Source organism: Anolis sagrei, chromosome 6, assembly GCF_037176765.1.
Source record: "Anolis sagrei isolate rAnoSag1 chromosome 6, rAnoSag1.mat, whole genome shotgun sequence".
NCBI classification, from domain to species: Eukaryota; Metazoa; Chordata; class Lepidosauria; order Squamata; family Dactyloidae; genus Anolis; species Anolis sagrei.
Window position 1 is genome coordinate 44,673,061 of NC_090026.1, and position 24,314 is coordinate 44,697,374.

Consider the following 24,314-nt stretch of genomic DNA (forward strand, 5'->3'; position numbering starts at 1 on the left):
TCTCTTTGGAATATATTTTTGACTCTGCTGGGTTGTAGAAGAAGGTAAACGTTGATAAAATCTTTTGAGGTAAAGTGTTGTTTGAAAGATGCCTTCTGGAGCCTCTTTATCAAAAAAAGCATCATGCTGGACTTCAAATTCTTAACATTTTTAGTCTCACCTGAAAAACCAAATAATTCATAGACACTGGCTCACATTCTGTTGATATCATAAAGCAGTAGAATTACAGGATTATGCTTATTTATGTACTTTTAAAGATTCTTTATAAGGAGATATCCAGCACTTCCTTCCACATGGCCCCACTCTGTCATATAACAACTACTACTGGTTTGCTGGTGGGCTCTTGGACTCAAGCTACCTTCATTTGAGCACTGAAGCAGCCTTTATTTTGTGGTGCAACTAGTCAGTGAATCAGGAGACAGAGCTGTACTGCCCTGAAATCTCCATTTTCCATGCCTGGATATGCAGCAGGACAGAGAAACCATCTATGTCACTTCCCCTGAGCATGGTAAAGATAAAGGTTCCCTTTGATATTAAGTCTATGCATGTCAGACTCTGGAGGGTGGTGCTCAGTTCCATTTCTAAGCCGAAGAGCTGGCGTCCGTAGACACCTCCAAGGTCATATGGCCAGCATGACTGCATGGATTGTCATTACCTTCCCGCTGAAGTGGTACCTATTGATCTACTCACATTTGCATGTTTTTGAACTACTAGTTTGGCAGAAACTGGGCCTAACAGCAGGAGCTCACCCTGCTTCCTGGATTTGAACCACCAACCTTCCGGTCAGCAAGTTCAGCAGCTCAGCAGTTTAACCCGTTGTGCCACCAGGGACAAAGGAACAGTCTATGTCATTTCCCCTGAGCATGGAGAAGAGATTATAGAATCATAGAATCAAAGAGTTGGAAGAGACCTCATGGGCCATCCAGTCCAACCCCCTGCCAAGAAGCAGGAATATTGCATTCAAATTACCCCTGACAGATAGCCATCCAGCCTCTGTTTAAAACTTCCTAAGAAGGAGCCTCCACCACACTCTGGGGCAGAGAGTTCCCCTGCTGAACGGCTCTCACAGTCAGGAAGTTCTTCCTCATGTTCAGATGGAATCTCCTCTCTTGTAGTTTGATTGATCTCTTGTCAGTCCAACTCAGGCTTTGAGCTACTGTCCCAATATGTAGAAATTATTATGGTGTGCTTTTTTTCTTTATCTCTCTTCAGCTTTGTATACTGTATCACTCTTTCTTTCTGAGGTCTGGGTTTTTTCTTGACATTGGAAACAGGTCAATGTGGATATGCCTTCAGACTAATTTCTGAATGAATGTATGGTATGAATCAGGCCTGTGCAATCTGTGGCCCTCCAGTGTTTGGACGTTATCTCCCAGAATTCCTGACAATTGGACAAGCTGCTAGGGCTTCTGGAAGTTGGAAGTCTCAAAGACTTGGCGGGCTACAGGTTGTGCAGGCCTGGATGGAAGGCAGTGCCCGGAGCTAGCTCAAAAGTTTTATATGGCAATAGAACTTGTGTCCTTCTAAAAGTGTGAATAATGAGATTGGCAAAGAAATCCTCTATCTTACAGAACATTAGCTTTTCTTGATCCAGAATTTGAACTGAACATATAACAGCTATGTCTCTCACTGATATTTGCAAAACAATTTCCATCAGCACTAGCCACAGTTGGCAGTGATGATGGCAATCACAGTCCCAAACATCTGCAATTTACCAGGTTGGCAAATGGTGCCAGTATTTCTATAGACATTACTAAGAAAATGTTTTTTGAGAGATAGATGATTTACTGCTCTCATAATGGTGGTTTCTATCCTCCATGTCCTTGGATACTATAGCTGATGGGATGTAAATGCCAATTTGTAACACCAAAAGTTAATTTGGAGTTTCATTTCCCTAACAGTGAAAAATCTCATACACTGATGATAAAGGGATGGAGATAGCTGTGTTAATTTGCAAATACCTCCACCTCTTTGCTAATTTATATCCCAATTGGTAACAGGTTTTTCCCCCTTTTTCACCCAAAAATAAATTTGGACTGACTGCACAGATAAAAAGCCAACCGTGTAAATCTCATGGGGGTTGAGATCCTGCATCAAAGGCTGTGACTATGTGATGGCAAAGCTACGTTGCTGACATGTGTTAGAACTGTCGTGACGCACATGATGTTCTCTTCCACAAACAGGCCCCTACAACTTTGCATTCTCCTCCATTCTGTGTTACAATAGCTGTGTTGGAGGCCAGCTCCCCCACCTGCACATTATATTGTATTGTATTCTTACACATTTTGACTGTTGCCAAGTGACCATGCTGCTCACAGTTAAACAATGGCCCTGATGTAGCCACTATGGCAGTGTTTCTCAACCTGGGGATCGGGATCCAGGGGGGGTAGTGTCAGAAAACTCACCAAAGACCATCAGAAAACACAGCATTTTCTGTTGGTCATGGGGGTTCTGTGTGGGAGGACTCCAAGCAGGAAGAAGACAGCAGGCGTGCTCAGCGCATGGCAGCGTAGTGCGCATGTGTGGGGCAAGGGAGAGCATGCAAGGTTGGAGGGAGGCTCACACTAGCAAGTCCCTTCAAAGCATGGGGTTCTGTGTAGGAAATTTGGTCCAATCCTATCATTGGTGGGGTTCAGAATGCTCTTTGATTGTAGGTGAATTATAAATCCCAGCAACTACAACTCTCAAATGTTACGGCCTCTTTTCCCCAAACTCCATCAGTGATCATATCTGGGCATATTGAGTATTCGTGCCAAATTTGGTACAGATCCATCACTGTTTGAATCCACAGTGTTCTCAGGATGTAGGTGAACTACAACTCCAAAACTTAAGGTCAATGCCCACCAAACCCTTCCAGTATTTTCTATTGGGCATGGGAGTTCTGTGTGCCAAGACTGGTTCAATTCCATCGTTGGTGGAGTTCAGAATGCTCTTTGATTGTTGGTTAACTATAAATCCCAGCAACTACAACTCCCAAATGACAAAATACCCCACCCCCCACCATCCCAGCAGTATTCACATTTGGGCGTACCAGGTATTTGTGCCAAATTTGGTTCAGTGAATGAAAATACATCCTGCATATCAAATATTTACATTACGATTCATAACAGTAGCAAAATTACAGTCATGAAGTAGCAAGAAAAATACTTTTATGGTTGGGGGTCACCACTAAATGGGGAACTGTATTAATGGGTTGCGGTATTAGGAAGGTTGAGAAACACTGCACTATGGCAATGCTCCCCCCCCCCCTTGGAAACATGATGGGAAATGCTTCAATTGACTACACAATCTTAAGTTGGTTCATAACATCATGGCTTCCCAAACAGGAATCACAGAATCGAGTTGGAAGAGACCTCGTGGGCCATCCAGTCTGCCAAGAAGCAGGAAAATCACATTCAAAGCACCCTGACAGATAGCCATCCAACCTCTGTTTGAAAGCCTCCAAAGATTTTTTTTTAAAGAAGACTACATTTCAGACCATAGATGTCAAGCACAGATTTACTTAAGAGTCATTATTGGCAACCTTTTTATAAATGCCTTGATTTTTACAAGCTAAAGCAATAGTTAAAAAGAATGTTTAAGACAGGTTTTGAGCAGGAGCAGGAAATTTACTTGGCACTGATAATCAAAAATGTAGCTTCCTATTCAGTTCAAGTTTCTGTCTGCGACAATGAGGCTGAGAAATATAATTCTTGCCCTTGAAACACAAGTTTAAATAGTTGAGAAACGACAACCCAGAAACTGGGCGGAGTCCTTGCTTGGGTGATTTAGCTTATATGTTTCAGGTCTTCCAGTCCTCAAAATGCTTACAGCAGCATTTCTTTTATAAAAGACAAAAGATGGAGAATCTACTTCAGCAGTGTGCCTTCTAGCTTAATCTCTCAAAGTTGGAGTTAACTCCATGGAGGTACCTTTGGCTTTAATACTTTCATAATGTACTAAGCATGTTTGGTACAAAGTAGAAGAAAAATCATAATCCCCTCCAATGGACAGTGTTGACAAATCCAGACGCCATCCGCCAGATATATATCGAGCTTGACAGGGTAAGGGCACGCCAGCATGCACCCAACCAAAAGCTGTCTGATGTGGCTAGAAAACTAGACAGGAGGCTCAAGCGCAGCTGATACTCTTCCTTTAGCCAGCAAGAGGTGCACCATGCCTTGGTTTACTAGCTGTGTTCCTGCAGGGAATCATAGCCAAATGCTTGGGTCTTTCTTTCCTAGAGCAAAGGGTATGTAAATACAAGTATGTAAATACAGAGCCCACTCAGTATGGAAAAGAGTCTTCATAAGGTAGCTCACTAATACCTACTTCCAACATGCACATCTCTTGGTGCTTGGAGGAAAAGGCACATGTTCCATTTGTTCAACTCCAACAGAGGATGAAAGGAGTTATACACTGGCATTCGTGGAAAAAACCTACCTAAGCATTATGTAATTGGTCACAGTGGAATGGGCAGAAAATGAACATATCAAAAGTTAATCCTTCCATGCTTCCCAACGCAGCAACAAAGACATTGCCAAATGTTTAAGTTGAATGCCCCTTTGTTGTACTGCAGGGCTTTGAAGATGGCAAAGGCCAGAAGGGAAGGAACTGCATTTCAGTACAATGAGGATCTCTAAAGTCGGCTTCAAGAGCTCCAAGTCTTCCAAATGATCAAGAGAATCACAGCAACTGGATTAAGTTTTCCTAAAAACATAGAAGCCAAAGAGCAATGCTTCTAATGACCGAGTCACAGAACTGTTTGTGTCGGTAGAGGGACAGCAGAGCAATCCACGTCGCCTTATTCTTCTACAGTCTTCAAAAGTCTCCAAATGTTATGACTACAGAAAAGATCGAGATCAAGTAAAAAATTTAAAGCAAAGGGTCTGTGGGTATTTTCCTTCAATCAATATAGACTTTCTAGACAAAGTGCTTTCCTTGTTACAGAGTATTAACAAGTGAAAGTACAAAACAATGAGCAACCAACTGGGATCTCTCCCTCTTCTCCAGTTGAAGCTCATCGCCCATACATTCCAAAAACAAGAAAACTAAAAAACACAGTCACCCCAACCAAAGAAATTGTAGCAGGGGCCGTAAATAACTGGCGGTAGTTGATACGGAAATACCAGATGATCACCAGCATCACCATAAAGGCCGGAATCATCAAGTTGCCCATGCTCAACGCGATGCCCCCAGTTTCTGAGGGTGCGGCCCCAGCATCAGCAGTGGCAGAAGCAGTGGTCTGAGAGCGATGGCAGTGGATCACACAGTTGTCCAGGATGTTGAGGGAGCGGAGAGTCCGGGCCTGGTCTTGGAGAAGCTGGCCCTGGTAGATAAACTTCATCTGACTTTCCTGTCCTGGGAAGTATTTGCTTTAAAAAGAAATGAGACATAAATGCTTTGATCAGCCAATGAGAATGTGCTGTGGGGTACTTTGCAACAAGCATCACCCATAAGAAAGTACACACTGGGACACTTACAGCTAGCAGCTATGACAGAAATATGGTTAGGACTCGTGAAGAAGCTGATGAAGAAATTCCACTTACATACAATGCAGAGGTTCCCTGAACTTAATGCATTCACCTTGGTGTTACATCAGTGGTCAAATGATGAAAAAGCAAAAGCTGATTCACTAGTTTTTAATACGAAGAAACATATTTAAAACTTAAGCTCTACTGATTTTTAGATAGTAAAAACAATGAAATAAATATATCCGCATACTTACCCCTTATGATAACATGAGAGCATTTCCCCAAATGTTCCTATACCTTGTTCAATTAGAACTATTCTCATTGCATCTTGACATCAAGCACTCTAATAACACCACATATTGCTAAGAACTGTCTTCCCGAAGCCTAGAACCTCAACCTGTTACTAAAAGTAACAGCAGAGAACATCAGCAGAAACAAAGGTAACACCCAAGGTTTGTATAATCAGATATAACCACAATGGGTGGCTTTGTCATCATGAAAATGACGATGCCCCTCTCCCTGCCCCCAAATGTAAAGAACAGAGCTGAAGAAACCACTAAGGCTCTTGCTAGAACTGCTTGTCCCAAGGCACCCCATGACTGGGAGAGTGATGCAGATATAATTTCCCGGGCTTCCCATTCTGCAGTACCTTGAGACTCTTAAATTGGGGTGTTGCTAGGCTAAAAAGGTAGGTTTAGGGCAGGGGTCCTCAAACTAAGGCCCGGGGGCGGATGAGACCCTCCAAGGTCATTTACCCGGCCCTCGCTCAGGGTCAACCTAAGTCTAAAATGACTTGAAAGCACACAACAACAACAATCCTATCTAATCAGCCAAAAGTAGGCCCACACTTCTCATGGAAATACTAATAGGTTTATATTTGTTAAAATTGTTTTTCATTTTAATTATTGTATTGTTTTGAAGTGTCTTTTGCACTACAAATAAGATATGTGCAGTGTGCATAGGAATTCATTCATATTTTTTCAAATTATAATCCGGCCTTCCAGCAGTTTGAGGCACTGTGACCCTGTTTAAAAAGTTTGAGGACCCCTGGTTTAGGGCATCATTTTCAGTCATAAACCATAAACCTGATTTCCCAGCAGTTCAAACATATTCTGTCCAATTTATGATCTCATAACCACTGGACAGAATGCCAGCTAATATGTTGTACCTGTTTACTTGGTGATTACAGAGTGTCTGTCAAGCTTACTTTCCCAGACAACCATAGCCAGGTATATGCACCAGGAGTTCCCGAGATATAATTGCCATTATAGGGGATGAATTATGTGTTGTTGTTTATTCATTCAGTCACTTCCGACTCTTTGTGACCTCATGGACCAGCCCATGCCAGAACTCTGTGTCAGCCGTCACCATCCCCAGCTACTTCAGTGTCAAGTCAGTCACTTCCAAGGATACCATCCATCCATCTTGCCTTTGGTCTTTCTTTTTCCTTCCATTTTCCCAAGCAACATTGTCTTCTCTAAGCTTTCCCGTCTTCTCATGATGTGACCAAAGTACTTCATCTTTGCCATAATGTAGAAAAGCAAGGGGTTTCTCCAGCTGTCATTCAATGTCCCAACCAAAAGGTTTCTAAGGCATTACAATAAAGGCACTGGAAAATGTTGTCTGAAACTGGGGACTATATTTTATCATGGGTCAAGACCAATCTATTTCAAGCATCCTCACACTGTGGCCCTCCAGCAGTTTAGGCCTCCAACTCCCCTAAGCCCTGCCCAGCTTGTTCAATGGCCAGGAATTCTGGGAATTGGAGGCCCAAACAGCTTTTTGGGGATGACTGGTCTATTTCTTTTTCATTACATGGAAGCCCACAATTGCACTAGCTAAGTACTTTGGACATAAGCATCAACATTTTCGGTGCCCAGAACTGATTCACCCTCAGGCCTAAACCAGTTGTTTCACGATGATGCACAAGATGACTTCCTCAAGGTCTGCTATAAAGAAAACTAAGAAAATGTATGTAAACTATTTTGTACATTCTGCCATATTCAGTAAATTCTAAGTATTATTGTTAGCAGTGTATATGCAACTGAAAGAGTGGCTTTGTTCCAGGGTGTTGGTTAATCTCAAGTAGGTGAAACCCACAGAAACAACTGTTGAGTAGTGATACGTAAATCCTATTGATTCAATAGGTCCAACTCTAATCAGGGCTAACAATAGGATTCAACCCCCTGACCTTAATTTTGCATTGATTGTTGTTATAATTGCTTGCACTTAGAAATAAAATTTATTTTCAAAGAAGTCCTCTACATATACCCATTTGGAAGAAAGTTGCATTGAGTTTGCTTTAAGTGCAATCTGCTAATCTGTGGATGTAAAATTTCACACTCAGATTTTTGTTGTTCCCGGAATTTTAAGTATTTGTAGCATTTTACTAAATTGTCTACACTGAACCTAAAGGTAAAATTTTAGAAAATATACCCAAGGTATGTCTTTTATATCCAATGACACTCACCTCTTGAGGATGCCGATGGTATCTTCAGGTTTCACAATGGCCACCTCTTCAGTGTCATTAAGGAACTTGAGGCGCACTTTGATAAGCCCTGTGCTTGGTTGACTCTCCTCCTTGGCAGGTACTGCTTGTGGAACTCTCCGGTTCTCCTGGGAACCAACGTAAGGAGAAAAAGTCCTTTGGGGTAGACTCTGAATGTCCAGCAGATCATCTAAGGTGAGCTCTGCTCCACTGCTCTCTCCTTGCTCAAATGTTAGGCCTGACCCAGAAGCAGCCCCTTCATCAGCCTTCTCTTCGGCAGCTTCTGTGGTGCCCTGGGGCTCTGACTGCTCCGACGCTGAATTCCCCACATAGTGCTCAATGGGGTTCAGGTGGATCCTGGATGAATGATCAGCAGGCACTACAGTTCCTAGCAAGTGGTTGTTCCCATCTGCAACGTATGTGGAAAGCCAGGCCAGAACAAGGGCCATGCCGAGAACCACGATACCAACCACCACTGTCACCTCATCCCCCACACCCTCAATGATGGTAACTTCAGGGGGCTCCATCTCTCAGCTTCAGCTAAAAGTGGGAGAAGACAATGAGAGACCCTCAGTTCTCATAGACATTCATTCAAATTACAGTAGATCAGGATTTGACTCTTATGTTTCACTGCAAGAAAATAATGAAAAACAGTTGCGTTTTTATTAAACGACAGGCGTAAGAGTTGAGGTGGGGTCTTACAATGGATTGCTAGCTAACACCTTGGCCTGTCAGCCATGAATTCAAATAAGCCTGAGGCAAATGTCTATCTCAGGCACAGTTCTCCATTAAACAGGAATGAAAGTGATCTCATGGGGTGAAAAGGATTTCCCATTATAAACAGAGTAATGAACAAAGTGTTTTTAAAATCTTTAACTGTAATAATTAATAACAGAGAAGATTAGCTGACCCAGAAAATTACATAGTTATTGTGAAATGCACAATCGTTCCAGTTCATCATTTTAAAAACCTATAGCCTTTTTTATTTACTTTTTTTTCAGCTCTCCCTCACTGCTGTCAAGAAAAGCTTGGAATAGTGATGGCTATGTCTGGAAACAGTTAATTATGGAATGAGATTTATAAAACTTTATGTGTATAGATGTGCCTTCAAGACTCCTGTCGACTTATAGCAACCCCATGCATTTTATAGGGCTTTCTTAGGCAAGGAATTTTCAGAGGCATTTTGCCTTTGCTTTCCTCTGAAATGTAACCTATCTTCAAAGCCTAAAAAGGGGGAAGAGGAGGCACCGGAAATCCCAAAGCTACTGTCAGTCATGTTGGATTTAGGCCACCGAAGCATAAAAATTATGTTGTAATAAACACACTAGTCTTCAACTCTTCAGACACTTTGGATCCACTCCAGGCATCATTAATAAACATAGGAAGCAATCGTAAATGTGAATTCCTTTCAAAAGTGGAATTCATTATTTTTTATATCCCACTAGTAGTTACAAATATTCCATGTGACTCACAAAATGTAAATTCATGACAAAATATTTAGCATAGTCATAAGGGACAAACATATTAAAACACAAATCATTAGAATACAAGTACATCACAAGGTCAGATCTATCTAGCAACAACAAACACATTAGTTTTATTTTTAGAAACATTGGATCTCAAAGTGGAAGTCAAGTAAAAATCCTATTTCTACAATTCTTCTAAGAGCCACACAGAGTGAACTGGATGGTCATCCTAAAGTGAGTGTTAGATTGACAGGGTCTTGCTTTGCATCTGTAGGTTTACAGCCCCACTGACTGACTTTTAGCTATCACTATATAAAGGATATCGATAGGAGCTTTTCCATGGCCAGGAGAACATTATTGTATCAAGGCTCTGAATTTGAAGCAAATTTCCCAATCTGGATGTTTTCCACCAAGATTATGAAGGACAGGTGATTTCTACTTAAGAATATATGCAGATGCAATAATGTCTAGGGCTGAAAAATGTGTCTCAATTCCATATGTTTTTCAGAGTAAGCCACAGTGCGACAATCTCTAGGGGTGCAAAGTACATCTTGATCCCATGGCTATCTACTCAGGAAGAAACCCTAATTAAACATCTTTCAGAGATGCAAAGCGAAATTCAATTACATGCAACACATTCATGTTTGTTATCCTATTTATGATCACTGATTCAAAATAATAGTAAAAGTTTTCAGATCAGGTGAGGAACTCCTTGCAGATTGGATTTTAGCAGAAGTTATAATTTAGTATTGTTGATTATTGTAATTTGTGAATGAGTTACATGCAGTTTGCAGTTTGAACGACATGGGTTTTAGTCTGACCTCTGATGAGAAAGGGAAGTTTTTTTTTAATAAATCAGCAGCACCCACAGTCTACACCAGGGGTCCTCAAACTACGGCCCGAGGACCGAATGCGGCCCTCCGAGGTAATTTTCCCAGCCCTCGCTCAGAGTCAGCCTACGTCTGAAACAACTTAAAAACACACAACAACAACAACAACCCTATCTCATCAGCCAAAAGCAGGCCCACACTTCCCATTGAAATACTAATAAGCTTATATTTATGAGAATTGTTCTTTATTTTAATTATTGTATTGTTTTAAAGTACTTTTTGCACTACAAATAAGATATGTGCAGAGAGCATAGGAATTCATTCATTTTTTTTCCAAATTATAATCCAGCCCTCCACCAGTTTGAGGGACTTGTGAAGTGGCCCTCTGTTTAAAACGTTTGTGGACCCCTGGTCTACACAATATTTTTTATTAGCTTCTTCATCAACTCCTTCATCAAATACCAATGCTTACTCAGAAGAGTTTAAAAAATTTTGCTGATAAAGAACTACTTTTTAATCTGCACAAAAGTTAGCTTAAATTGGTGAAAGGAATACACAAATAAGATGATTTTTTTTCCTGTGAGAAGCGACTTGAGAAACTGCAAGTTGCTTTTGGTGTGAAATAATTGGCTGTCTGCAAGGACATTGCCTAGGAGATGCCCGGACGTTTGATGTTTTACCATCCTTGTGGGAGGCATCTCTCATGTCCCCGCATGAGGAGCTGAAGCTGTCAAAGTAGTACTCAAAGCTCAAATGCAAACATTCCAAAGAGACTGACATGGCTGCTCTGGGGAAAGGAATTACCAGAACTGTAAAATCTCCTTGTTGTGACAAACACCAGACAGTAAATTTTGAAGAAAGAATTCACATATGCATATTCACACTCCTGGATTTTCAAAAAGCATTTAAAAAAATTAAGAATAAACTATGGCATCATAGCAACTTCAGCAAATACAAAAGGTAAAGGAGTAAAGTAAATTATATCAAAAAAGGAGAAATAGCGCTCTAAACAAGCAATAACAAAACAACAACAAAAATCACACAGAACCTTATCTGTTGATATTATATCACAATTATACTCTTAATAGACAAAGTATAAGATAAAGATGTGTGAAAGTGTTAGCCACAATTTCATAGATTTCCCGAGTTTAGGGCAGATCATACTGAGAACATTCGTTATATTTTAGTAATGAAACAGTCAAGAAATAAATGAAATGACTTTGTCTCTGCCTACTTTAACCTAATGACTACAATATGTTAAACTGTTATCACAGATGAATAGCTTCCTTTTCCTGCATCTACAACACTAGAATAGCAATTGTATGGTGTTGTCAGGATGCTAGAAATAGCACAGTAGATTCCTTCCCATATTTTTATTTGTACCAACCCATTAAACACACAAATGTAGACGGATTGATACAAACCACCTTTTGATCATAACGTCCACTGCAGTCAACTAAAGGAAAAAATAGAAAAGCCCCTTGCCCCGTTCCATCAACAGATCCTTACCAGCATAATCTCATTAGGTTAATATCTCTCTATATAAATGTCAAACCATGTCTGTCTGTACCAGAAAGGCTGTTGCTAAGTGACATGGCCCTTGGTGATGTTACTGGGAAAGAAAGGTTTCAGGTGTATGAGAGGAAGGAGGGAAAGAAAGAGTCACAAAGAGAGTCATGTTGCCACGGAAACATTGTGAGGTAGTCCCTCTCAGAGCTGGAGAAGGGAGGAAGGAGAGAAAGAGAGAGAAAAGGGAAGGGGAAAGAAAAGGGAGGGAAGGATTAGAAAGGAAAGGGGGAAAGGGATGAAGGGAAAAGGAAAGAAAGAAAGAAAGAAAGAAAGAAAGAAAGAAAGAAAGAAAAGATAACAAGAGGGGGGACAGTAGCCCCTCAGACACCAGGACAATATCAGGTATATATGCTGATATATTTGTACAAAAAAATTCTGAATTGCATACTGTCTTTACATATCAACGAAATGAACTCTCACTCAAAATTTACATATAATCCTGCAAGTTTGAAATTTTAGGTACAACTCTACTACATATAACAGAGTATAGCCTTGCAATTCTTCGTAAACCAATTCTTTTATCTCTTTCTCTCTCTCTCGCTCTCTCTCTCTTTTTTTTTTTTTTTGCATACTGTAAGAGGTAAGATATCAAGTATGACTAATCCTATAAATGAATTCCTGCAGAAAACAGCTTTGTTTTTTCATACCTACCGAGGGGGATTGAGTTCTGATATTTGTAGCAACAGATCTGGAATGTAATGAGGCTCTAGTTTGACCACTTCACTGTAGCCTACGACAAATTACATCCTCTTGCCGCATCAGCCTCCCTGTCCAGACAGAAACAAAAATAACTCATTAATATTGTGAGTAATATAAATAGTACAATTTCTTCCAGAATAAAAGAAGTATCCACTTGAACAATCAATTTGTGATAAAACAGAATTTCTCTGTGGAAATATATAAGGTAGACAAATTACCAGAGCCGGAACATTGCTACTCTGGAATTTGTTACGGTTTTCTATAACCTTTCAGTCCAATTTAAATTGCTAGTTTCAGGTAACTGTGACCCAGCCCTGAACAAATCCCTTGCAAATACAAGTCTTACTGTAATGGCTTACAGGAATTAGCTACATGGGAGATGGGAAAAGATAGTTAAGGCACATATTTTCTTCAGACCCAACAAGAAAAATAGCAAGAAACAATTATCTAGGAATGCCATTAGCATGGCCATTATATGGATGTCTTACCATCCCATCTAACAGGTTTTCTCCTCTACCTTCGGTCTACTATGAATGATCTACAGATGGTTTGTCTGCCCTAGATTCCCAACAGCTCTTTTAAAAGGAGTCATTAAAATAAATTTTAACGTTAAGAATGACAGGGTGTATCTACACTATAGAATTAATGAAGTTTGACCCCATTTGAGCTTTCATGGTTGAATGTTGTGGATTCATGGGGTGTGTAGTTTGTTGAGGGACCAGCATTTTTGGGCAATGAAGGCTACAGACATTCTTCTATGATTCCATAGTTTTGAACCATGGCAGTTAAAGTGGTGTCAAATGGCATTAATTCCACAGTGTAGATGCATCTGAGAATTGGACAGGATGGTCTTTTTGATCTCTTCCAGTTCTATGGTTTTATGAAAATCTCTTTGTCTGTTATAGCCAAATTCTACTCTTCTCTGAACCTGTTGTCTCAATTTCTCCTTTTTTCTCTTCCTGCTACCAGCACCGCAAGATAACTGTCCTCAATTTGTTTCTCACTCTAGTTAATATATTCTCATGTCGCTGTAAACCCAATAAGAAATATCTTTCAGAAAGTGGCATCAATAAGTATTGAAATCTAGATCGTCCTTCTAGGGAGCTCAACTTTCAGACCTGAAAAATATAGCTGGACTGAAACTGCCATCCTCCTCACCATTGACTCCAGTGGCTTATAAACCTCATGGGATCTGAAGTCCAACAGCATCAAGAGAACAGCAAACTGTCCACCTTTGAGCATCCTTTATCTAAAATCTGAAACACATCAAACTCCATAATTGTTCCCTTGAGTGGCTGAGATAAGGACATCTTTACTTTCTGATTCAATGTATACGCAGTGTGCTGCATATACAAAATTACTAAAGATATTTTGCACTAAATTTCCTTCAGGTTGTGTGTATAAGAAACATAAATGAACTATGTGTTTAGCATTGGATTTAATCTCCAAAATAGATCATGAGAAGAGTCAGGTTGTGGTGGTGGTTGTTGTTATTATATTATTATTATTATTATTATTATTATTATTATTATTATTATTATTATTGGAGCCCCCGGTGGCACAGTGGTTAAAACCTCTGTGCCGGCAGGATTGAAGATGAACAGGTCGCGGGTTCGAATCCGGGGAGAGGCAGATGAGCTCTCTCTATCAGCTCCAGCTCCTCATGCGGGGACATGAGAGAAGCCTCCCACAAAGATGATAAAAACATCAAATCATCTGGGCGTCCCCTAGGCAACGTCCTTGCAGACGGCCAATTCTCTCACACCAGAAGCGACTTGAAGTTTCTCAGGTCGCTCCTGACTCGACAAAAAAAAATTTATGTGCTCCTAAATCCAACCCCCCCCCCTCCCGCCCACAAAATCAAAAACATTTATGACCTCAAGTACTTTGATAAGGGATACTCAGTGTGTACTTCCTCTTCTTTTAGACCTTACTATTTTTATTTCTCGTGCCAGAAGTTAATTGAGAATATAGTTATAATGTATTAAAAAAACACGAAGTTAAAAACTTGGCATTCTACTAAATTCCCTTTGACCATAAGCTGGTCACATTGAGCACCTCAGGTGTTAATGCAAGAATGTCCTCCATTGTGCACATGGCAGGACTCAGACTGCATTGTAGTAAGTGGTCTGTGGTTTGCTCTTCTCCAAACTCGCATGTAATGGACTCCACTTTATAATCCCATTTCTTAAGATTGGCTCTGCACCTCAAGGTACTACAGTACAGCCCGTTCAGTGCCTTCTAAGTTGCCCAGTCTTCTGTATGCCCAGGAGGAAGTTTCCCATCCGGTCTCAGACATTGATTGGGGGGTGGGTTTTAGCCTGCCACTTTTGGACTCTCGCTTGCTGAGGTGTTACTGTGAGTACCTCTGTAGACCTTAGGGAGCTATTTCTTGATCTAAGACATTGGCATGCTGGCTGATATCTGAACAGAGGATGGGCAAGTGATGTCAATGCCTTGGTCATTTCATCAGGTTGTGCAATACCAGCTACACCGTATTTTTCCAGCGATCCAGGGTGTAGAAATCCTGTGATAATGCGGCATGTCTCATTAAGAGCCACATCCGTCTATTATGGTTATATCTCTCTCTGAGGCCCTTTCTACATTGCCATATAATCCAGATGATCAAAGCAGATAAATCTACATTATCTTCTTTGAACTGGAGTCTACACTGTGACATAATCCAGTTCAAAGCAGATAATCTGGATTTTATATGGTAGCGTAGGAAGGACTTGTGACTGCATCTACACTAGGCATGGGCAAACTTGGGCCCTCCAGGGGTTTTGGACTTCAACTCCCACAATTCCTAACAGCCTACCGGCTGTTAGGAATTGTGGGAGTTGAAGTCCAAAACCCCTGGAGGGCCCAAGTTTGCCTATGCCTGATCTACACTGTTGAACTTGACACCGCTTTAACTACCAGGGCTCAATAATAATAATAATAATAATAATAATAATAATAATAATAACAATAATAATAATCTTTATTTATACCCCGCCACCATCTCCCCAAAGGGGACTCGGGCAGCTTACATGAGTCCAAGCCCAACAGTACAGTACAGTAAAACAAAACCAAGACAACAATATCCACAATACAATGAAATCAATAAAAACATAAGAATATAATAAAAAGAGCACAAACTAAATACAATATAAAATCAATCCCAAAGGCGGGCCACATGTGCAAGTTAAAATGATAACACTCAGGATGAGATAGAGATGAAAGAGAAGTAGGAGACGGAATAGTGGAGACAGGCCTTCAAACAGGGAGGGGGAAGTGCAATATAAAGTGCAATATGAGTACCAACCTTATGGGAGGAACAACAAAGGGAATATCATATCACTCTCCAAAGGCGCAACGGAAAAGCCAAGTTTTGAGATCTTTCTTGAATAATAATAATAATAATAATAATAATAATCTTTATTTATACCCGACCACCATCTCCGCCAATGGGGACTCGGGGCGGCTTACATGAGGCCAAGCCCAAACAGCAGAATTACAATAAAAAAACCAAAACGCAACAACAACACAGTAAAATACACAAAACATATTAATACAATAAGCAATAAACATAAAACATATAAATGCAATGAACAATCACAATGACAATGAGCGGGCCGCATGTGCAAGATAAAATGTTACAAGTCAGGGTGAGATAAACGAAGGAGCAGATTATTTGTGAGAGAGAGCTCATAAAAAAACAGGGTTGTAAAAACAGGCCTTCATACAAGGGGGGAAATGTACTCCAAGGCAAAAGTGTTGAGGGGAGCAATAGTGTGAGGTTGTGTGGCTACTCTCCAAAGGCGCAACGGAAAAACCAGGTTTTGAGATTCTTTTTAAAGGTTTCTAAGGTGGGGACTTTCCTAATCTCTCCGGGCAGTGAATTCCAGAGTTGGGGGGCCACAGAGGAGAAGGCTCTCTCCCTTGTACCCACAAGACGATCCTGTGATACTGGCAAGGGCGAAAGGAGGGTCTCCCCTGAAGATCACAAAACTCGGGCTGGTTCATGGAGGGAGATACGGTCATGACGGCTCCTAAGGTGGGGGCTTGCCTAATCTCACCAGGCAATGAGTTCCTGAGTTAGGGGGCCACGGTGGAGAAGGCTCTCTCCCTCGTTCCCACAAGTCGGGCCTGTGAGGGGCGAAAGGAGGGCCTTCCCCAAAGATCGAAGAGATCGGGTGGGATTGTGGAAGGAGTTCCCTCAATGCTGTGGGATCATGGGAGTTGTAGTTTAGCAAATGTGAAAAGTACTGTCGAAGGCTTTCATGGCCAGAATCACTGGGTTGTTGTAGGTTTTTTTCAGGCTATATGGCCATGTTCTAGAGGCATATCTCCTGACGTTTCGCCTGCATCTATGACAAGTATTCTCAGAGGTAGTGAAGTTTGTTGGAACTAGGAAAAAGGGTTTATATATCTGTGGAATGACCAGGGTGGGACACAGAACTCTTGTCTGTTGGAGCTATGTGTGAATGTTGATAGGAATCAAGGTGGTCAGTTGAAACATTCACAGCTAGCTCCAACAGACAAGAGTTCTTTGCCCCACCCTGGTCATTCCACAGATATATAGACCCTTGTTCCTAGTTCCAACAGACTCGCTACCTCTGAGGATGCTTGCCATAGATGCAGGCAAAACGTCAGGAGAGAATAATAATAATAATAATAATAATAATAATAATAATATCACCCCCTACCAACTCCAGAGATCCCTTCGTTCTGAAGACCAAGATTTGTTGGAAATTCCCAGTGTCAAGACCTTGCGTCTAACAGCAACCAGACGCAGAGCCTTTACAGCAGTGGCACCATCACTCTGGAATACTCTGCCACCTGAAGTCCGTGCCTTGCGGGACATCAGCTCTCTGCAGGGCATGTAAGACATATCTGTTTCGACTGGCCTTTGATCTTTGATTGCTGTTTTTAAATTGTTTTAAATTGTTTTGAAATTGTGTTCAATTTTAGCCTGTTCTTGTAAGCCGCTCCGAGCCCCAGGGGAGTGGGGGCATATAAGTTCAAATAATTAAATAAATAAATAAACCTTTATTTATACCCCGCTACCATCTCCCGGAGGACTTGGTGCGGCTTACAAGAGGCCAAGCCCAAATACATCAGTAAAAACAACAACAACAACAACAACAACAACAACAACACAACAAAATGAACTCAAAACAAAGCAATAAACATTGACAACACACCACGATGCATTAAAATCTATGGCAGGGCCAAATGTAACAGTTAAAATTAAAAAATGTGCTGGGCATGACCAGGTAACAAGGGTAGGTATTTGGAGGGAGATGGGTTCTCAACCTTCCTAATGCCACGACCCCTTAATACGCTTCCTCATGTATGGTGACTCCCAAACATAAAATTAGTTTAGTTGCTACTTCATACCTCATTTTGCTGCTGTTATGAATAGTAACAGATTTGGGGAGGGCATTGATTTTGTCCTGTGGGAGTTGTAGTTGCTGGGATTTATAGTTCACCTACAATCAAAGACCATTCTGAACTCTACCAACGATGGAACCGAATCAAACTTGGCACACAGAATTCCCATGACCAACAGAAAATACTGGAAGGGTTTGGTGGGCACTGACCTTGAGTTTTGGGAGTTGTAGTTTACCTACATCCAGAGAGAACTGTAGACTCAAACAATGATGGATCTGGACCAAACTTGGCACGAATTCTCAGTGTGCCCAAATGTAAATACTAGTAGAGTTTGGGGAAAATAGACATTGACAATTGGGAGTTGTAGTTGCTGGGATTTATAGTTCGCCTACAATCAAAGAGCATTCTGAACCCCACCAATGATGGAATTGAACCAAACTTGGCACACAGTTCTCCCATGACCAACAGAAAATACTGGAAGGGTTTGGTGGGCAGTGCCCTTTGGTTTTGGAATTGTAGTTCACTTACATCCAGAGATCACTGTGGACTCAAACAATGATGGATCTGGACCAAACTTGGCACAAATACTCAATATGCCCAAATGTGAACACTGGTGGAGTTTGGGGAAAATAGAATCTTGACATTTGGGAGTTGTAGTTGCTGGGATTTATAGTTCGCCTACAATCACAGAGCATTCTGAACCCCACCAATGATAGAATTGGGCCAAACCTCCCACAAAGAATCCCCATGTGGGCCACAGCAACGGGGACAGCTAGTAATAATAATAATAAACCTTTATTTATACCCCGCTACCATGTCCCGGGTGCGGCTTACAAGAGGCTGAGCCCAAATACATCAGTAAAAACAACAACAACAATACAACAAAATGAACTAAAAACAAAGCAATAAACATTGACAACACACCACAACGCATTAAAATCTATGGCAGGGCCAAATGTAACAGTTAAAATTAAAAAATGTGTTGAGCATGACCAGGTGACAAGGGTAGGTATTTGGAAGGGGATGGGGCATATAGCCTAAAAAAACCTACAACCACCCTAAGGTGAAAAGGCTAAAAAAACTTACAAAACAACAACTCCCAGGAGTCCATTACAGTTGAAAGTGGTGTCAAACTGCATTAAATCTACAGTGTAGTCATTCTGACTTTTTTTTAGATCCCAGAGACAAGGCTGAAGTTCTCTAGATGGAAGCCATGAAGGGAAAACATATCCAAGGGCTTCTAACATCACACCAAAAGAGGAGGGTCGGGAAGAGGCAGAGCCAATAACATGCAAACATATAAACAAACAAGGGAATGACAGTGGCAAGGGATAGGTTGCCCAAGCAGGCCAAGAGCGGGCCTCAAAGCTCACTATTTATCAGGCAGGGGACGAATAGAAAGGGGGGAAGCGTGGAAATGAGAGTGAAAGGTATGCTAGAAAGGGAGGGCAAGCAAAGGGATTTAGAGCCAAGGGTTGGGGAGATTGATATCAGGGCCTTGTCATGGAGCCAGGCCTAAGAGGGGGTTCATGAGGGAGAGAACTGGGCCAGAGGCTCAGTAAAGAGGGAACAGCCGGACCTGTCACTCACCTTCCCTTCCGCACTCCTTCGCTTCCCCCTCCGAGTCAAAGCAGCGGGGCACGTCACTAACGCCCGCTGGACACGTCACTCCCGAGCGCGCCCGGCCGCCATCTTGGAAAGCCGGTTGCCATGGCAGCGGCTGCGGAATCTGCCCCTGACGTCAAAGATCCGCGACGGAGGAAAGTCCTGTGCTGTCACGAGCCTTCTGCTTCTCTCATCGCACACACAACAGACAGAGACCTTCCTCGCTGAGTGCAACCAGGCAATAGAAAATTGATTTATATTTTAGAGTGATGCAGGCTTCTAACTTGTTGATGTAGGTTTTTCCGGGCTATATGGTCATATTCTAGAGGCATTCTCTCCTGACGTTTCGCCTGCATCTATGGCAAGCATCCTCAGAGGTAGTGAGGTCTGTTGGAACTAGGAAAATAGGTTTATATATCTGTGGAATGACCAGGGTGGGACAAAGGACTCTTGTCTGTTGGAGCTAGGTGTGAATGTTTCAGCTGACCACCTTGATTAGCATTTAATGGCTTGGAAGTGCCTGTGGGGAATATTTTGTTGAGAGTGATTTGATGTGCCTGATTGTTTACTCTCTGTTGTTTTGCTGTTGTACTTTTTGAGTTTTTTTAATACTGGTTGCCAGATTTTGTTCATTTTCATGGTTTCCTCCTTTCTGTTGAAATTGTCCACATGCTTGTGGATTTCAATGGCTTCTCTGTGTAGTCTGACATGGTGGTTGTGAGAGTGGTCCAGCACTTCTGTGTTCTCAAATAATATGCTGTGTCCAGGTTGGTTCATCAGGTGCTCTACTATGGCTGACTTCTCTGGTTGAAGTAGTCTGCAGTGCCTCAAAATCGAACTGCAAAGGCTCTGGCATAAACCAGTTCAGGTGGTTCCAGTGGTCATCGGCACATTGGGTGCCGTGCCAAAAGATCTCAGCTGACATTTGGAAACAATGAACATTGACAAAATCACAATCTGTCAGCTGCAAAAGGCCACCTTACTTGGATCTGCGCGCATTATTCGAAAATACATCACACAGTCCTAGACGCTTGGAAAGTGTTCGACTTGTGATTTTGTGATATGAAATCCAGCATGTAGATCTCGTTTGCTGTGACATACTGTGCTTTTGTGTCAATAATAATAATGATCATCATCGTCGTCGTCATATTTATTTATACCCCGTAACCATCTCCCCAGTGGGGACTCAGGGCGGCTAACATGAGTCCAAGCCCAAAAATACAATACAGCACAATAAAATACAGAATGCAGAGAACAAAAAATTGCACCAGAAAATAGTTACAGTAGCAAAATAAAATAAATAAAGCAAATTAACACAATATAAAATCGAACAGGATTGGCCCAATGGATGAGATAAAATTATAAAACCCTGGATGAGGTAGGAATAGAAAATATGTAAGTGAGGGGAGCCCAAAAATGATAAAACAGTGGGATAAGACTTTCAGTTTAGGATGGGGAAAGTGCATCATAGGGGCAAAACTATAGATAAAACAAACAGAAATGGGATAAATGGTAACTCCAAAGGCACATCAGAAGAGCCAGGCTTTCAGATTTTTCTTGAAGCCTGCTAAGGAGGGGGCTTGCCTAATCTCACCAGGTAGTGAGTTCCAAAGACGGGGAGCCACAGCAGAGAAGGCTTTCTCCCTCCTTTCCACAGCCTAGCTGATTCCTGCCTGGGGGGAATCCTTTGTTGGGAAATTAGCCAAAAGATTCCCCCAGGCAGGAAACAGCCAGACTTTGAAGCTTTGAATAGCTATTAAATGCTAATCAAGGTGGTCAATTGCAACATTCACACTTGCCTCAAACAAACAGGAGTTCTTTCTCCCACCCTGTACATTCCAGATATATAAACCCTACTTGACTAGTTCCCAACAAACCTCACTACCTCTGAAGATACCTGCCACTGATGTGGGTGAAACATCAAGAGAGAATGCTTCTGGAACATGGTCATACAGCCTTGAAAACTCACAGCAACCCAATGACATTTACACTTTCAACAAACTCTTTGAATGATAGCAAAGCCAGAAATCTCTGCTATATAACTTTTATTTATATTTATATTTATATCATATCTGGTTGTTATTGTTGTTAGCTGCCTTCGAGGCGACTTCAGTGCACCTACACTAGAATGCGATTTTTTGCAATTGTGTTTATTGTAATGTTGTTTTGTTACTGCATTCATATGTTTTTTAATGTAATTTTTATGCTGTTGTTTGTTCCTTATGTTTTGGTTTTAATTTTGCTGTAATATGTTGTCCGGGCTTGGCCCCATGTAAGCCGCTCTGAGTCCCCATTGGGGAGATGGTGGCAGGGTATAAATAAAGTTGTTTATTATTATTATTATTATTATTATTATTTGGCACTTTAATTCTTCTTGGATCAATGTTGTGGAAAATCATGGGAGTTTTAGGTTCACGGATGCCTTCAACTTCTCGGATCCCATAGCATTTGAGCCATGGCAGTTAAAGTGGTGTCAAACAGCATTATTTCTAATAATAATAAAATAATAATAATAATAATAATAATAATAATAATAATTTCTTATCTGCCTATCCTCATGGCTAGAGGTGGGTTACAAAACAATTAAAATAAATAAACACAGTAAAAACACCACAAATGCACACACTAAAATGTACTTCTATAAAAGTTACATGCCAAAACGTATCTCTATGAAACACATATTAAGAGACAAAAGAGAAGGTAAACCAAGGTCACGCATTAAAGTTCATGTATATGTTTTAAATACTGTTTGGGTAGGCCTGCTGGAAGACGGCTTCCCTTGTGCCTCAAATTCCAACAGCTGATTTAGCTGTCAGAGCTCTACCGGCAGGTCGTTCCACAGCCTTGGGGCGGCTGATGAAAAAGTCCTCTTGAAATCGAGCAATTTAATACAGTTGCGGATAGTGAGATCCGGACTGTGGATAGCGAAACACGACATGTAGTTATTGAGATCCATTAGGTGCCAGGTGATTAATGTTCTATTGGTGTCCATGTGGTTGTACAAAGGAAGGGCAGCCCAATCACTCAGGGTCCTGTTATCTCTTATACAGCCTGTCTTATGGGGACCAATAGAGATTTTTTCAAATTATGTTACATAAATGTAATCGAAAACAACTTGTTCAAGTATACCAGCACCTGCCAAGCTTTGGTCCTCCAGTTGTTTTGGAATACAGCTCCCAGAATCCCTGACATTTGGTTGAACTGGCTAGGACTTCTGGGAGTTGAAGTCCTAAAACCTGAAGATCAAAGGTTGTGAACCATGCTATTTGAAGGGTGATCCAAACCAGCCATCTTCCCTCCAAGCTACGGTATGGCTAGCGGCTGTCTTTGAAGTCAGTCCAGGGGCAGACATTTCCAAACTGAGGGCCAAGATGACTCTGTTGGTATTTATAAGTCAATGTTTTAGATTTATAAGCACTAAAAAAAATCATGCATGATTACCATTCTAAATGAGACCTAGTTTGCTTTTCTCTATAAAGGTGGGAAACTTCTGGGCTATAGTGTATATCAGGGGTCCTCAAACTTTTTGAAAGGAGGGCCGGGTCACAGTCCCTCAAACTGTTGGAGGGCCGGATTATAATTTGAAAAAAAATGAATGAATTCCTATGCGCACTACACATATCTTATTTGTAGTGCAAAAAACACTTAGAAATAATTCAATAATTAAAATGAAAAACAATTTTAACAAATATAAATGAATCAGTATTTCAATGGGAAGTGTGGGCCTGCTTTTGGCTGATGAGATAGGATTGTTGTTGTTGTTGTTGTGTGCTTTTAAGTCGTTTCAGACTTAGATTGACCCTGAGCGAGGGCCCGGTAAATGACCTTGGAGGCTATATCTGGCCCCCGGGCCTTAGTTTGAGGACCCCTGGTGTATATAGTGGATGTGCATCCTGCAACATACATGAATTTGCAGACCAAAAGGTCCATCTGTCTTAATCAAATTATTCACTTGTGAATGCATTGTATAATCAATGCAGTTTGACATCACTTTGCCTGCAATGGCTCAATGCTATGGAATAATGGGAGTTGTAGTTGGGTGGAGCACCAGAACTCTATGGCAGAGAAGACCTTGTAAAACTAAACCTCCCATGTTTCCATAGTGCTGTGCCATGGCAGTTCAAGCGGTCTCAAACTATAATAATTATACATTGTAAATGATCCCTACTTCCCAGATAAAAGAGGTACTGTACTGTTAAGCTCCAGTTTTGTGCACCGGTGGGATGCAGCAGATAGAAAAGACTTTATAGTTTGTCTTGTTAGAGCTTCTACACCTTTTCTTCAAGCACATTTTATACAGTTGGCTCTCTGTATTCAGATTCAGCGCCCATGAGATTCAACCATAAACTGCTTGTAAATAAAACCCACCAAAAATCCTGAAAGCAAACATTAATTTTGCCATTTTATATAAAAGATATCATTTTACCACACCCCTTTATATAATAGGACTTGAGCATCTGGGGATTTTGTTATCCACAGGGAGTCCCGGATCCAAATTACAATAAATTCCAAGGGGCCACTATACTCCCCATCTCACTTACACTGCACTATGTGCTGGTATGTTTATAGGATCTAGAGAGAAAACAGTTGAGCTGAGCCATGTATTTCTTCAAAATGACTTATCTCCTATGAAGTTGGGGTATGGGGGTGTGCTAAGAGCACCCTACCATTCTTGATAACCGTAATTATGTGAAACACACATATGTTTTTAATTCGGTCTAAAATAGCAGGAGCTAGGTTTTTCAGTCCAAAATTCTAGACTTGGGTGGCAAAGGTTATGACTGCCCACTGTATATTCTCCAAATAAAAAGCTTGCTCCTTGTCA

General features: G+C 41.2%; 1 protein-coding gene across 3 annotated transcripts; it reads right to left on the bottom strand.

Annotated features, from left to right (window-relative positions):
- Nucleotides 1-3,482: 3,482 nt before the first annotated feature.
- On the bottom strand, nucleotides 3,483-19,572 carry TMUB2 (transmembrane and ubiquitin like domain containing 2). Of its 3 annotated transcripts, none has more exons than XM_067470073.1 (4): nucleotides 19,475-19,572; nucleotides 12,458-12,573; nucleotides 7,924-8,481; nucleotides 3,483-5,354 (listed from the first exon to the last, which is right to left on the bottom strand). In XM_067470073.1, the coding sequence occupies exons 3-4, from the start codon at nucleotides 8,466-8,468 to the stop codon at nucleotides 5,000-5,002; spliced, it is 900 nt and encodes a 299-aa protein (XP_067326174.1). In that variant the 5' UTR covers nucleotides 8,469-8,481; nucleotides 12,458-12,573; nucleotides 19,475-19,572; the 3' UTR covers nucleotides 3,483-4,999. The 3 variants fall into 3 exon arrangements, with proteins under 3 accessions (XP_067326174.1, XP_067326175.1, XP_067326176.1); XM_067470074.1 differs by having other exon boundaries at nucleotides 12,454-12,573; XM_067470075.1 differs by having other exon boundaries at nucleotides 19,464-19,559.
- Nucleotides 19,573-24,314: the final 4,742 nt, after the last annotated feature.